The sequence below is a fragment of the Cuculus canorus genome, chromosome 13, assembly GCF_017976375.1.
Source record: "Cuculus canorus isolate bCucCan1 chromosome 13, bCucCan1.pri, whole genome shotgun sequence".
In the NCBI taxonomy this organism is placed as follows: Eukaryota; Metazoa; Chordata; class Aves; order Cuculiformes; family Cuculidae; genus Cuculus; species Cuculus canorus.
Window position 1 is genome coordinate 5,540,781 of NC_071413.1, and position 16,379 is coordinate 5,557,159.

Sequence of the window (16,379 nt, forward strand, 5' to 3'; positions counted from 1 at the left end):
CAGGCGGTGCTGTGGGGAATAGCTTGGAGAGTTTGGGGAGGATGCACATGCCCTCTCTGGCCACAGAATGAAGCACCCGGCACATGCAGGTGTGAAGCATGGCCATGCTCCACCCTAGGATCCCTCCGGAAAGCAGAACTGAGTAGGGGTGACCGAAGGGTGGCACATCTGTAAAGGCTCCCAAGTTGAGGATTACAGCCTCCAGCTCCCAGGGATTTGCATATCAGCCAGGCGAGCAGCCCCCTCCGGCGAGCAAGGTCATTTCAAAGATAAAACAAAATAGTCTTTCTCCCTTGCCAGCACACGGGGCCAAGAAGCACCACGGCAAGGTCCTGGCACACCGCGTTCCTGAGCTGCCAAGCCTCTGCCACAGCGGTGTACCCAGCGGGCAGCAGCTTCGCAGACCCAGAGGGCACAGCCACAGTGGGGGTGACCCAACAGGCCCCCAAAAAGTGCCAAGGGAAGGCGAGACCCCACATGTATGAACAAAGACACCCGGAGCAGCCCGCTTGCCCCCCCCGCCATGCCGCATCTTCGCGGCTGCCATTGCTGACATACGGCGGATCCTGCCAGATAAAAAAGAAAATTCAGGCTGCTCAGAGTTTCCCTTTTCGCCAGCTCCATCCCTGATAAGTGCAGAGCCTGCAGAGCGCCTGATAGACGGGCTATCGCGGCGGTTGGTGCGAAAGGAACACCCTATCGCTGCAGCATCGCCGGACCGCCATCAACTCCCAGCCACACAGAAATTAATACCACTCCAATTACCAGAATAGAGATGGGCTGGGAGAAGGCGATAATAAAATCTCTTTTACATAAAGAATGCAAATAACCCGCTCCAGCGAGGGAAGAGGGGGAAGGGAAAGCATGGCCAGAGCCAATGCTTCGTGGTCCATAGCCACTGGTCCTGCTTAAATATGGGGTTGCACAGTGCTGTGACCCCCAGGGTATAGGGACACCCATGGGTTTGGCCCCGCAGCCCCCTCCTGCCCTGCACCAGGATGCCAGTGCAGGACCGGGGAGCCCGGCACTGCCGGGGGCAAAGGGCCAGGGAGGAGATAAGGAAGAGCTGGGGGCAGCCTCGCAGCTCCTTCCTGCCCGGCACGCAGGAAGGGCTGGGATATCAGCGGGGCCGATGAGCGCTTCCCCTTGGATGGGGCAGGAAAGGGGAGCGGGGCCATGGCTCCCTGCAGGGCCATGGGGAGTTGGGCAGCTGCAGGAGCACGTGCGCTGGCAGCCGGCGTTTCCCAGGGCTTCTCCATCACCCAGCCCACACAGAAGGCTCATGGCCCTGGGGACACACCAGGGACACCCTGTTGCACCCATCGCTGAAGGGTGATCACTGTCCTGCACCACGGTCACCCCTTCTCATCATGAGCTGCTCCACACGGCTGCTCCAAAATTAGATCCGGGAGGTCCCCCGGGAGAAGGAAGGCGTGGGTAGGGGCTGGTAGCACTAACAGGGCCTGAAATTTGGCATACCCACTCTCGTAGGTCTCGGTTCCCTCTGGTCCCATCCCCATCCTCTTGCCCAGTGCCATCCCCAGTGGACACGTGCCCGCAAACCCAATCGGCGCAGAGAAGCCCTGACTGCAAACCCCATCGGCGGGTCGGTTTGGAGATAGCGGGGCGATAGGGTGTGGGGTACCCACATGGCGTGCCCAGCCTCGCCAGGCTGCCAAGGCGCTGGCGGCCCCGGCGCAGAGATGCCTAGAGGGAGATAGACGGCTGTATTCACTCCTTGGGGTTTTGATAACCATCGCAAAACCGCTCAAGCATCGTTCTTGTGGTTGCCAGGATGCTTGCAAAGTGCCCTCACAAACATGGGGTGATGCAGGATGGGGTCCACACCTTCCCGGCGCTGGGAGGAGTGATGCCAGCCATGGTGCCAGCATCCCTACCACTCCAAGATCACTTTTTATGTTCTCAGTTGTGGCTCAGGGGACGTGGGGGACCACTGCCTTTCCCAGCAGAAGTGCTGGTGTTTGCAAACAGTTCAGCATCTGATGCTCCCAGTCCTCCTCATACTGTTTTTTGCAAGAGGTGGTAAATGCCTGAGGGCTGCTCCGGTTGTTCCCACCCGTGGTCCAGCCAGGAAGCTGAGACGCAACAGGATGATCAGTCGCACACTAGGGACTCACCTGGTCCATTCCAACTGTCCGGCTCCCGTGGGTTTTCTCCAGGATCTGGCTTCTCCAGCTCCTTCGGACTCTCTGGCGCATCTCTGGACTCTGCAGCAGGAGAGGGAAGGCAGACGCTCATGCACAAGGAATTTCAGAGGCAGCGTCCCATGGGGTCAGGACCACCAGACCGGTGACACCCCGGGGCCAGGATGTGTGTGGGTTCACCCTCAAGCATGTTCCTGTGCGTGGAGGGAGTTCCCCCTCAAAATCCATGTGTCCAAACCCCTTCATTGCCCAGCCCTGTGGTCCCTTTGTCCCGTGGGAAGATGCATAAAGAGAGCCCAGCCCACCTACACATCCTTCCCATGGATTTCCTGAGCCACCCCTGAGTGGGCATCCACTTCCCAGCTCCAAAACCCCCCGCATCTCTCCCATCCCACTGTGGGCCCCATGTCACTCGGTTTAGCCCTGCTCCCGTCACGGCTCTATTTGTGGTGTATTCATAGCAACTTGATAACAATTATTTTCTCCATTAACTGCTGCTGGAGATGCAGCTGATAAGGCCTATCTGCATATGACAGTGTGGAAGATTAGCGCCCAAAGTACATGTTTGCCTTGGCGTCCCGGGCGGATAACCAGCACGGAGCCCAATCGATCGGCGCCAGAGCGAACACCCAGGGGTGACGTCACCGGCATTGGAGATTATTAATACAGGTGATAAGCGGAATGATTAACATCAAATAAATCAATCACCGGGTATAAAAGTCCTATTATTTTTGGCTATAAATCAAAGTGCCTGGCATATCGATTTTTATCCATCGCGCTGAAAGCTTTAGTGGCCGTTATTGCTGCTCAGCGTTATCTCTGCTATCACCTTTTTATCGAGGCAGACTAGTGCCAGGTGCAGCTCCGCGCCCAGGCTCCCGGCTCCCTCGCCCCCAGCCCGGCTCCCCCATCAGATAAGAGCCGCTCGCTTCTCCCTGCTGCCAAGCCCACCCTGCCACAGCCATCAGGTGCCAGCATGGATCACCCCCTTTCCCGGTGCATCATGGGGTGGCTCCTGTGGTTTTGGGGGATGCTTTGCTCCCTGGTTGCTGGTGAATGAAGGCAGTGGGGACTGGCCGGCTCCATTAGCCGGCGCAGCCTTGCCCTGCTGTGGTTATCTTGAAGGGCACTGCAAATATTAACTGATTAGGATTTGCCCCCACCTCCACAGGAAGGAACTTAAAGGATATCTGGGGACTGTTTCGGCCCTGCCCTGAAATGCAGCCACCTCTGGGGTGGGGCACAGCACGGCACAGTGTGGCGGCAGGCAGGCGGTGGCGCGGGCAGGAAGCAGGCAGCAACTGTCCCCCCAGCCCCATCCGTAGAGCTCCCGGTGCCAGCACCTGCGGCCTCAATTGTGGCTTTGCACCCTGGGGTGGTCACTTTGCACCCCAAGGGGTCACTTTGCACCCCAACATCCCTCCACTGCTGCCGCCGGCTTAGCACTGAGGCAAGTGAAAGGCGCTGAAGCAGATACAGGGTGGTGGTGTTCATTAGCAGCCATGGTGGCAAGCCATGGTGGCAAGCAATGCCCCTCCGGTTTCCAGCTCCCCAGCTTGCGATCCCCCGGAATGCCGCTGCCCATAGCTGGGCTGAGATTGCTCCTCCCTGCACCAGACACGGGGAGCCCCTCTGTGCTGCGGAGCATCCTTGCTCCTGGCCAGTTGCTCGCCATCATCCATTGCCATCACCAGCTGCTGGCCAGAAGGTTCCTGGAGGAATGAAGCACCCCAGGGAGAGCAGGGGGCCTTGTTTAACCAACAATCAACCCTTCGATAGGCAGATGGGATGCTTCATTTCCTAAATAACACCACGTACAGACAGCAGAGATGATGCCCAGGATGCCCGCGTGCCAAGGCAGTTGCTCTGGTGACAGAGCTCATCCCCACAATAGGGGGACACCACGAGCAGTCCCCACCGATGCGGCATGGCTCACCTTCGCTGCCAGGGGAGCTGGAGGTGTCACATTCGGCAGAGCCCTCGCGGTCTGAGGTGGCCCCCTCCCTCTCTGAGGGGCTCTTCTCACTTGCTGGGGTGTCCTCACCTTCCTCCATCGCTGCCAGGGAACCTGCCGGCACACAGAGGGGTCGTTAGAGGGAAATGAACCAAAGGGAGAAAAAATGGTGGATTTTTCCAGTTGGGAAACAAAGCACACTGATGGCTAAAGGTCTTTCCCTGACCCATCGTTGGGACGGGGCCCAGAGGAGATGTCCTGCAGCACGCCGCAGGAAGGGAGAACCCTGTCCCCAGCCAGCCCTGGGGTTCAGCATCACCCTGGGGTTCCTTATACCCTTGCAGAGAGGAGTTTATAGACCCACTGCCCTGCTCTGGGGTGTCCTCCGAGGGATGCCCAGCTCCCTTACAGACATCACTGGGAATGACCCCCACACTCTCCTGGGAAGTGTGAGTGGTGTCCCTACAAACCACAAGCACGCGGTGGTGACCTGGCAAGGTTCACAGCCCGCTGCACCACCCACCCACGCTTCCCAACCAAACCCCACCCGGCACCTGCCCCAGAGGGGTCGAAAGGCTCCAGAGACCATCCCCCATGGTGCCCAGCACCCCTTAGCAAACAGGGGACACGCAATGCATCCCCCGGCCATGCCCACAGCCCCAGACAGAGGGGGATGCTGCAGTGGGACACGGGGTGCAAGAAGGATGCAGGATTAGTGGCTGATAGGAATGGTTGGACTCAATGATCCAAGAGGTCTTTTCCAACCTAATGATTCTATGATTCTAAGGGTGCAAATGAGGCGCACACGGGGGACACCCCAGCAGCCCCACCTCCCAACAGCCCTGCCAGCCCATGGTGTTGTTTCCACGGCAACACAGCATCCCCCATCTGCACTGAAATCATGAAAGAAAGAGCGGTGCATGTGGCTTGTGCCGCACGAAGCCGTGCTGGGGGATGCCCGGTGCCCTATCCAGTACCGCCCCGCCAAGCCCAGCATACGGGCAAGGGGAACGGCACGGTGACAAACCGTCTGCAGACCTCAGCTGCTCTCTGTGACTCCAGGCATGTATATTTACAGCAGGAGAACAAAGAGCCCATAATCTATACAAAGCAGACAACAATGAGCGTGAATAAAGAGGCTGCCGGAGAAGGGAAGGCAATTTATTCTAATTCTGCTAATTTCAGTTCCAGCACAATTAAAAAGGCTCTGATAATATTCAGAAACAATCGCCAGCTAACAAATCGTTTCTCTCGCTGTAAATGAAACATTGTTAGGCTAATTTCTTCTTTCACGCCTTCACGGCTCTTGGGCTTCTGATAAAGTTAACCCAACTCTTGGCTGCTCCATGGCTTGGTATCTCCAGCCTGGCCATGGAAGGATGGACGGAGCCAGGGAGGGATGGATGACACCCACCCAGGGGTGCTCAGGCTTCCCACATCCCATCCCAAACACAGAGTCCTGGCTGGGAATGGCTTGTATAAATGCAATGGTATAAAACCTGGGGTTTGGGTATCACAGCATCGCTGAGTGCCCACAGGGATGATAAGTGGTGAGCAATATCCCTGCCCTACATCACCCCAGTCCCTGGCTGCATCCCCACGTCCAGGCTGCCCCACTGCAGCATCCAACTCCCAGCACGCCTGCCCATCCCTGGGGGCAGGGATTCTCTGCCACCAGTGCTTCCAGTGCTGTTGGTTGTGTGTGTTAAAAGAACTACTGGATAGTTTAAAAAAAAAATTAAAAAAAAAAAAAAAAGAGGGAAAAAATAAAAAAAAGCAGGAGAGGGAGAGGGAGTGAGGAGCAGGGAGCGGAGCGTCACTTCTCCGGGATTGCTGGAAGCCCTGCACAGTTATCACCGCACACAGCCTCCCTCGGCTTGCCTGATCTGTCTATTCTTCATTAAGCAAATACGCTGAAATGGAAATGAAAACATAATAGCTATTTGATTTTCGGCGAGATATTTTGCATATTGGTTCAGTGCTGATAGTGGAATTTCATCAACTCCCTTTTTTCATGCTTTAAAACTGAATTACTGAGGCTGGCTTTACAGAGAGGGGAAGAGCCAAAAAATGCTCCCTTCCAAGATACTCCGCTTCAACGATTAACTCTTCTCCCTCCCTCCTTCTCCTCCTTTTTTTTTTTTTGATAACAGGGAAGGATTTATTTTTTTTTTCTGTTCTTTTTTTTTAAAAAAAAATTACAGCAATTGTAGAAACTTGCAGGAAGGGGAGGCGATGCGCCCATGTCACCCATGCACAGCCTGGGGATGCGGGTCCTGGGCAGGCACAAGGGTAATTATCCCTGGGGCTTTTCCAGCAGTAGGAAAACCCATCGTTACTCAGGTAATTCTTTAAGCATTTCACTCAAATTCAAGTTCTCCTGGTGCAGGAATAATAAACCTTTTCTTGATTCTTTGCACTTAACCAGTAAATGAAATAAAAGGAAAAATAGTATAAAATTAAAAAGGAGGGGGGGGGCAATTCTCCATTCTGCCAAGAGTGAGACCCTGGACGCTCCGAAAGCCGGCACGCAGACAAGAGCAAAGCGATAAGAGGCCTTGATAACAGACAGAAAATAGCAACAGCCCCAGACTTTCCCACCGGCTCCGGAGTGAGGAGGAGGAGGAGTAAAAAGAGGAGGAGGAGAGAAGTCTCCATGGAGGAAAGCAGGACGTAGACCGAAAACACGTGCAGGCTGGGGGCAACCTGCCTTTGCCGTCTGGCATTAATCAGCATGCACCCAACTCCAAAAACCTATTATTTTCAAAAATACAAAGGCTGGGCAGGTGGTGAGGTGGCACAGTGAGTCCTCAGGGTGCTCAGCTCTGGTGTGTCACCACTCAGCACTGGTGGGACCCAGGGGATGTCCCCAGCTCCACTGGGCTTGGCAGGACAGTATGGGCAGCGTGATGGAGGTTCTCATCCTTCCAGTTCATCCTTATCCCTGCGCTGACCCTGAATCCATCTTCTGATTAAAAATAAAGCAAACCCCCCAACAAACCACTTCATAAATCCAAAGCAGTCAGGTGAGGCTTCCCACCAGCATTGCCACGATGCCCATCCATCACGCCATGATCAAACCGTGGGGAATCCAGTCCAGACATCACCTCCTCAGGGCAGTGCCGCTGCCCCTAAACCTCCCTGTTCTCCTCCAAATTTTGCAGCCACGGGGGCTGGTATTCCCCAGGGAAAGACGCTGTCACAGCCACACCTGATGCTTCCTTGCACCAGCTGCGAAAACATCTCCGGTGATTCAGTGAGGTTCAGCACAGCCCAGGGATTCCCCAAGGTCTCGTAGCAAGGTTGTACCGCGTCCACTCTGCAGCGAGCAATGCCCAGGGAGCAACCTAGGCTACAAATCCAAAAACCACCAGTATCTGATGGGACAACAGCCTGCCTCTTCTCACCCAATTCTTTCCCCAGCATGTATTAATGTTTGCTTTTACCAATGACCTCAGGTGCCCCTGAGCCCGTTCCCTGAGGACTGGGGATGCCAAGTGCTGTGACCGAGGGCAAATGAGGTTTTAGCAGCACGGAAATGACGCTGGTCCTCAAAGGTCACATCATCCAGCAGGTTATTTTTCCCTTCCCTTGGCTGATGCTGCTGGGATCCAGCATCAAATAGCAATGCTTTCCAAAAACTGGGGTCCAAGGGCAAGACTCTCCTCTTGGGAGTCCGGTTTTAGAGGGAAACAGACCTTTTTGAGCACAAATGAACTTTTTTTTGCCCCTATCAGACGGGCTGCAGCATCCCGGCAGCAGGCTCCCCCTTGGATATCACCACATTAAATATCAGCCCCATGCACGGAGCCGATAACGGTTGGGGCCAGCCCCAGTGGTACCTATCTCTAATTCGGGGCCTTTCTCCATTGCCCCCAGATAAAACTCACCCCGACCCTTCCCGCGGAGCCTTGTGTTAAAAGGGCAAGAAAAAAACCAAAACAGGATGGAATTTTGGGTAGATGGAGGGGGTATTTATTATAATTTACTATTAAATTATGCCTAATTTATCCAGGAGGGGAATAAAGGTGGTGGTGCATATTAAAATTGCTACTGGGATGCTGCAATTGTTTGTGGGAAGAGATGCTGCGATCACTCATTGGCCGATTCATAGTAATTTATAAAGTATTTAGGCCTAATTTATCCAGGAGGGGAAGGAAAGATAGAGGAGGATGCTGCGATTGCTTATGGGGGTTATTCATAGTAAGTTATTATTAAATTTATAAAGTATTTAGGCTTAATTTGTCCAGGATGGGAATAAAGGATAGTGGGAGAATAGAGGTGGATGCTGATGGGGGCACGTGGGTGCTGCAAATGCTCAGGGTGGGTATTTATAATAATTTATGATTAAATTTATAATGTATTAAGCCCTAGCTTATCTAGGAAGAGAAGAGGCGGGGGTGAAAAGAAGGGTGGCAGGGACGAAAAGGAGGATGGTGGGGGCTGCTGTGATTTCTCCTGGCATGGGAAGATGCTGAGAATGCTCACAGAGATGCAGCAACTACTGGTGCGAGGATGCTCATGTCCACACCCCGCAGCGTCCCGATCACAGCAAAAAAAAAGCACTCAGACTGGCATCCCCATCCCAGTGAAGCCGAATTCCCCAGCATCCACCCATGGGATGCAGCACCCTGAGTACTTTCCCTGATCCGGGGCACCACAACCCCAGCGGAGCCCCCGCTTGCAAGTGTTGGGGAAGAAAAGAGCCAGGGAGAAGCAGAGCCTGAGAAAAAGTAGCCCTGCTGATACGGGAGAGATTGGTTTCAGCCGGAGCTGCTCCCCCTGCCAAGTCCATATCCTATCTGTGCGGGGTGCAGTTACTTAACATTCATCACCGCCTGAACTCTGTAACTTTATCAGCGGCCGAGCATGGCGCCATCGCCGAGCCCAGCCATTCCCGGCGCTCAGATAGGGCCGATAAACCACTGATAGATTACAGGAGATTGTTTCACTTCAGGGGCCGCGATTACTAATACTAATAGCGAGAGAGCCCGCATCATATCAAACAGCAGCTGGGGATGGGGGGGAAAACGGGCCGCGGGGGGCACGGGAAAAAATAATGAGAAAGAAAATACAGGGACAATGACAATGAAGTGACTTTACGTTTCAGATGGGGTCGATAACACCCTGATAGATTTTAAGAGAGGAGAGAGTCTAATAGAGCCGTCCCCAGCCCCGGCACATCAGATGGATGGCAGCAGATTGCTCTGTGAGAAGGGGATGCGATACTTAACTCGGTCCTGCCTTCCAGGCTAGTGAGGGAGCTGGAGCGAGGAGATGTTCAATGCACAGAGGGGAAACTGAGGCAGCTGGTGGGGCCCCTCTTACAGCCAGAAGAGAGGGTCAGGTCCTTACTGGGGGCACCCCAGGGTGTCCTCTCTCCCAATCCCCATCCAAGGGCAGTTTGAGATGTTTAACTCTATGCCAATCCGGGTAGGATTTGAGCAGCCTGGTGCAAGTCCAGGGCTGGGGAGCAGCTGAGTACCCCAATAAGACAGAAGGAAACTCCATCCATGAAGATCAGGCTCCAAATGTGCATGGGCGTGCACGTGGCATGGGTGTGCAAGGCTCATTACCACCACTGCTCCTGCACCAGGTGCCTCATCGCTGCTGGCCAAAAGGAGTTCTCTGGATGAAAAATCCCTCAATTCTGGTACTTTCTCTCCCACCTGGAATAAAGTCATTCCAGTTGGGAATAGCTGGGGGTGGGGATGCTCACTCAGAAGCACAACATGCAGAGCCCATCAATACCAGGTGATGGCGAGGCCAGAGGTCAAGCTCTTTCTTAATCTAGCAACAAATTACCCCAGAGATGCTGTGCCAGAGCCATTGCCCTCCCTGTGGGAGGCGATTTCAGGTCCTACCAGGTCCATCCCACTGCTAAAAGCTGCCAGGAAGGGAACTTAGACAGTTTTCAGCCTCAACCCTGAGACTTTCAGTCCATGATGGTACCAGGTGAAGAGAATGATGGAGGGGTGGGGACGACACAATGGTGGATGTGGCCCAGAAGGCCACCAGACCCATCACCTAAGATGCTCTGGCTGGGGTGTCTTGACTGGTTACAAGTCCCCATGCCATCCTGGACCACTTCAGGGTCTCCAGCAATGAGCTGGGGCTGGATAGGCTACAAGAGCAGAAAAGAACCCTAAGAAAGTACGACTCTGTTGGGTGGCGCATCTATAAGAAGCGGGGTGGGCTGCTAGCACTGAGCCCAGCAGATGAAGGTCTCCAGGGGCTGCTAGGACAATGCTGTTCCCCCCAAAACCCCACTGATATAGCCCTTCTTTGCAGCCATTGCTGGACCAGCACACGCACCAGCCACGACGCAGCCCTTCCATCACTCCTTGCAGCCCCTTCATTGCCAGCACCTTCACCTGGCACCTCCAACCCTCCTCCTCCTCCAACTCCAAGCATCGTGGCCATTCATGCCCGGCTCTGCACACCCTGAGTTTCCCTCTGTGCAAACACGCGTGCTTGGGCTGCCTTTTTTTTTATTATTTTTTTTTTTTTTTCCTGTTCTTGGCATTTTGGTGGAGCAAGATAAGAGTAAAAAACAACAGAGCTGCTCGGAGAGTGAAAAAGGGAGATAGATAACGCAGATACCGACTCCTACACAAAACAGTCCTGGCTTTATCACTGCTTTTTATCACAGTTCCTCTAAAAAAAATAAAGAGAGCAGCCCAACTGGAATGGGGCAGGACATTAAAAAATGAACTTTATACCATTTGCTCTTTAGTTTTATATTTAGATGAAACAAACTGAGATTCTTGTGGGTGATACCTTTTCCAGCGCAAGGAACCACAAAGTGTGGAAGCCCCATTTGCTCTGGCGGGGACAAGTGAGGAAACTCAAGTGTAATTTAGAAAGGCGAATGCTAACGGGGCTGTGCCTGCTCCTATCACCCAGCCTTGTTTGGGGCCACCGGGCACAACGGTTTGTGCATCTTTAAGCCTGGATGCGTCTGATCCCAAAGCATCCCACCAGACCGGGCAGCATCCCAGAGCAGAACTAGTGAGGTTCAGGCTGGAGATGGGTATAGAAAGGCAGACGCTTCCCGAGTATCCCTAGGCCCTGCCAACTGGCTGCTGGTTCCTGGGAACAGCCAGAGCCCACCCGAGATGCCACAGCCGGCACTGGGATCCCAGCCACATGCCGCAGCCGTGCGGCATTGCGGCAGCTGGCAAAGCCAAGCATCCCTGCAATGCGAGTAGGTCCCTGGCATCGAAGGGCAGCACTTCCATCCCAGAGCTCGGACATGACTGCACGTGCAATACATCCCATCCACAAGGCTCCCAAAAATTCCTTGCCCACCATAACGCCCTATTCCTGAGGGCACTACGCAGGGCTCTGCCCTTCCACTGCCAACCCTGGGCACAGACCGGAGAGAACATTTTGGAGTAGAAAAAACCCAATCTACAGGGCATGGTCAGAAAGAGGAAAGGGAAAAAAAAAAAAAAGGACTGTAGGTTTTTCCCTCCCCTCACACTCCCTTCCCTACCTTCTTTTTGAAAAACATAATTTATCTGTGTATTATCAAGAAATCCAGACACTTTAATCAGTGAGCTATGAAGTCAGTATTTCCATTCTTATCTAGCGGAGGAGTGGAAATGGAGAGCAGATAGGCAGCTCCGAGCTGGTCCGTGGTGGGGAATGTTAATGGGAGGAGCGGCAGAGCCATTGGCTACCGAGCTGCCGCTATCGCTGCCATTATCGAGGCGTTATCGAGGCAACCATCGCAGCGCAGTAATGGGGCCAGTTCAACTTTCCGCATTATCATAGGAGCTGGAAGTAGCATGAGAGGCCTCGGCTGGGAGATGGAGAAGCGAGCGAGCGGCCGAACTTCCTAGAAAAAGCAGTCTTTCCTCCCCGCAGCCTCCTGAGCTGGTGATAAGCGAGGCGATGCTCATCCTGCTTGGGCATCCTCCTGTGCATTCCAAGTTCTGACCCTGAGTCACATCCCTAAAGCCCCGTGTGCCCTGGGTACCAACTGGAGCATCCCCAAAGCCGTGGGTACTGACCCCGAGGCACATCCCTAAAGCCCCGTGTGCCCTGGGTACCAACCGGAGCACCCCAAAGCTCTGGGTACTGACCCCGAGGCACATCCCTAAAGCCCCGTGTGCCCTGGCTACCAACCGGAGCATCCCCAAAGCCCTGGAACCGACCCAGAGGCACATCCCTAAAGCCTCAGACGCTGATCTTGCTGAGCATCCCCAAAGCCCCTGGCACCAAGCCTGCCGAGCATCCCCAAAGCACGAGGCCATGACCCCCGGCTCACCAAGGACAAGAGAAAACAATGCATCTATATTTCATCAGATGAACAAATTAGAGGAGCGCATTTCCTCCGTGCGCTATCGAATGGGAGATGTCAAGCAAATATGTTGATGTGAGAAAGAGGAGATAAAGAATTATTTTGGAGGAAAAAAAAACGTGGAAGGCTCTTATCTGGAGTGACTCATAGGCACACACTCCTTAACCCCACTGCAGCCCAAGGTCAGCAGTTACATTCCTTTCGGCATTTCATCCCTTCCGAAAAAACATGTTGCTGCAGGAACAATGTGGAGTCTTTGCCGGGCAGCCATCGGAAGAGGGAACTGTATTACCCCCGAAACACTTGAACTTTCCTGATAAAATAAGCAGTGGGACAGCAGCCTAGCCAAGCCAAAGCATCCAAAACTCCTGAGTCAGGCAACAAAAACAGTCATGGGATGTGTCACAGAAAAAAAAAAAAGAAAAAAAAAAGACTCTGGCCTCCTGCTCCCATTCCTGCTCTTCTCCAGTGGGAGGGAAGTTGATTCCTTCTCCCCCTAGGAAGAAAAATCCATGTCCTTGGTGCAGCCGCAAGATTCGCAGAGCTGGAGCGCGATGCAGGGCTGCCAGAGAGGCCTTTTCCATTTTTTCTTCATAAAGAAATCTTAAAAACACAAGGTTTCCACACTCCTGCTGTCCTCCCCAGCTACTCCGACTGGTGCGCAAGGCTGTTCATCCCTCTCGTGGAGCAGCCTCGGGGCCCGGAACCGCGCTGCACTGCTGTGGAAGGTCTGGGCTGGTTTTCTCTCCGCAGCATCAATCCCAAACAGCGTTTTCCAAAGCAGATCATGTTGGGTGTTTTTTTTCAGTAGAACTACAGCACACATGGAAAACACCCTCTTCCTTTGCCCAGAATGGGTGGATTTGACCCCAAATCCACTAACACCAAGCAAGGCACAATGGCTCTGTCCTCAGGCTGTGCCAGCCCTGCTGCTCCCGGTTTGGGCAGCATCATCCTTTCCTTTCCCAGGGATGTGGGTGGCATCGACCCCATGGCTGGCACAGGGCTGGGAGTGTCGCACGGCACAGGGTGCCCCAGGGATGCCGCGGACAGTGCGTGTGGACACGGTGATGCCAGAGGACTTGACTCCCCAGTGACTTCACACCATGTTGTTTTTGGGATGCTGCCATCGCCGGATGGCTCTGCCGGGTCACCGTGAGGGATGGGGCTGCCCCTTCTCCAGGAACCACAGATCACTTGCACGGTGGCACTATCTCCTTGCACAATCTACTGCAACACCGTGGGGAAAGGATTGCTTTCTTCCCAAGCCCCGATTGCTTAGCTGGCTGGCTTGAAACTTGGCAAAAGGGGAACCTACAGCTTGCTAGGTGGCCTCATGATTCACGATGGAAAATAAGACCTTGCCCAACCACTCGAGTTCAGATCCGGAGCTGAACTCCGGCTCCAGCATGGGATGCCAGGGATAGTCCCCACAGTGTGGGCATCGCCATAGCTCCATAATCGCTCAGGGTGCCTGGGGAGGTTGACAGAGCAGGGGTGTCCCAGGGGGCACAAGAGGTGGAAAAGCAGCAACAGACACAAACCAACCCATCCCCAGCGCCCACGGGCCCTGGCAGTGGTTGCCTGCCAGAGCCGCCGCAGCCTCCCTCGCCCGCGTGGCTGCCAGCACCGCCTTCCCACCCTGCGGCTGTCGGCAGCCACATGTACCACAGCTCTTGGCAGAACAGGTTCTGCTGTGCTGCCGGGTGCCCCATGCATGGCCACGGCCAGCCTGGCTAGCACTTGCCCTCCGAGCATCCCACATGCATCCTCTCTGCCTGATAAGGAGATGGGGATGGTTGGGAAGGGCTATCCTGGGGATACACCCTGGCACTGAGGGGAGCACTCACATGGGGACAGCCACATGTCCCACACTTGGCAGAGCACAGAGTTGGCACCCTGGAACCCCATAAATGGAGATATTGCTCTGGAGAGAGGCTGTGGCAACCTGTCCCCTTGGCTACCAACTGCCCAGCACAGTGCTGACCCCTCTCCCAGATGCGGAGCCTGCAGGGATGCTCACATCAGGCCCACCAGCCATGGAAAAGGTAGAGAAACTTCTTCCAGGTCCAAATCCCACACTGAGCAGGAGTGCAGCACTGCTGAGTTACTGGTAGAAAATGGCCAGCAATGGCCAGAAGAGCTCACCGTAGGGGATCGCAGGCTCTGCTGGATGCATCCACCAAACACCACGGCCAGCCCAGCCCAAGCTGGACCACCCGCCCTGACCTTTCCCACCATGTGGGGTCCACAGTGGGTCCTTGCTTCTGGGATCCCCTGATGCCACTCACGATGCATCTGAAGATGCTGAGAGCTTCTGCGATAGGCAGAGCCGCCACGGAGGCAGATGTGCTACAGAGCTTTCCTGCCTGCACCCCTGTCAGCACCAAGGAGGTGCCACTTCGATATGCCACTGAGTCAGGGCTGGCAAATGCCTCAGGGGCGTTTGCACAAGAGGGGAGGGGTTGGCAGGCAAGGCAAGCAGGCAGACAAGCAGGCAGCGCCCCTGGGAGTAGCAGACACGTGGAACACGGGGATGCCACCCCCGGGATGCCAGGAGCGGGTCTAGGCACAAGGGTGCTGCAACGTCAAGGCAGCCCCTGGGGAGGCACAGAAAATTCCGGTTTTGGGAGCAGAGCCGGGAGGCCCTGCCTGTGCCCAGCTCATCCCAGGGGTCCTCCCCACCCAGCAGAGCAGCCCAGGGTAACATGCCTCCCCAGACACCCCACTGCCCACACCAGAGCATCCCTTCCCCGGCAGCTGTGGGTGGGGAAACTGAGGCACAAAGGCTGGCAGTGATGGAAAAGCGCAGCAGCATCAGAGTGGCAGGAGGTAGGGAAAAAAAAAAGCAAGTGGAGGTAGTTAGTCACCTGCATGGACTGAAAGGAAAGGAGCGACTCAGCAAGCAAAGGGAGCAGGAGAGGAGCAGGCAGGAGGCGTGCCTGGAGCATCCCACGCCACTGGCTTACCACGCTGCCGCTAAAAATAGACACCGGGTTGGCCACTGTCATCTTTACAAGAAATGCAATTTTCCGAGCTCCCGGGAAGAATGGCTCCCACGGTCCAGCTGGCACCACAACCCCCATCTGGCACCACGACCCCCTGCCTGATCGCTGCGGAGCCCACGTGGGAGCGACAGAGCTTGGAAAAGAGGAAAGGGAAAAAAACCCAACCAACACATACCACCCCATCAAGAGATGGCAGGGTTTACCAGTGCAGATCACACTCGCTATCTAACACCATCTAATAGCGATTAAAGAAAATCTACACACAAAAATATGACGGTGCTTTTGCCTTCCCCCCCCACCCCAGCCCATGCGTTTGTTATGTGGAGCAGATAAAGATCGAAAAAGAAAGCCAAAGCTCTCATCAAACTAATGCAACATCTGCAGCTGATAACAGGCACTGGGGAGCGCTCAGCTTCTCAGCCCGGCTTGTTTCACAGAGTAGACGGGAGGGTGAGGAAAAAAAAAAAACACCTTGAGAAATAAAAAACACATATGCAGCTGCCCCCCATCAGATAATTAAAGCGCCTGCGTTAATCACATTTGCAATGGAACAAATTGTTGGAGCCCTTTTGCCCCTCTTTGCTGTGTTTGTTGTTATAGTGAATCCTGCTCCGGTCTGGTGGGAGAGATAAGTGGCCCTTATCTGCTCTGGCAATCTCTATCAGGATGGAGATCAGGCCAGTGCTGATCAGGGGCTCAGATCTGCTCTAGCTGAAAGCAGAATATAAAGGGAAAAGGAAAAAAGAAAAAAAAAAAGAAAAGAAAACAAACCCACAAGCAGGCCCCTGTAACTACTATAAAAATGCTCCCTTTCAGTTAATTTCAGCAGGAAAAAAAAAAAATAATATGTATATATTACAACAACAACAGAGGGAAAGGCAGATCAGCAAGACGAGATCAATCTCCTGCTTATCATCTTCCCCCATCGGAAGACCCGGCGCTGC

General features: G+C 54.2%; 1 protein-coding gene across 4 annotated transcripts in view; it reads right to left on the minus strand.

Annotated features, from left to right (window-relative positions):
* Window positions 1–16,379, minus strand: part of ZFPM1 (zinc finger protein, FOG family member 1) — a 34,032-nt gene that overhangs the window by 14,483 nt on the left and 3,170 nt on the right. For all 4 annotated transcript variants that reach the window (XM_054079053.1, XM_054079050.1, XM_054079051.1 and 1 more), the window contains 2 exons: window positions 4,102–4,233; window positions 2,139–2,228 (listed from right to left, as the gene is read on the minus strand). In XM_054079053.1, the coding sequence (XP_053935028.1) occupies window positions 2,139–2,228; window positions 4,102–4,219 (208 nt within the window). In that variant the 5' untranslated portion in view covers window positions 4,220–4,233. The remainder of the gene's footprint in view (window positions 1–2,138; window positions 2,229–4,101; window positions 4,234–16,379) is intronic.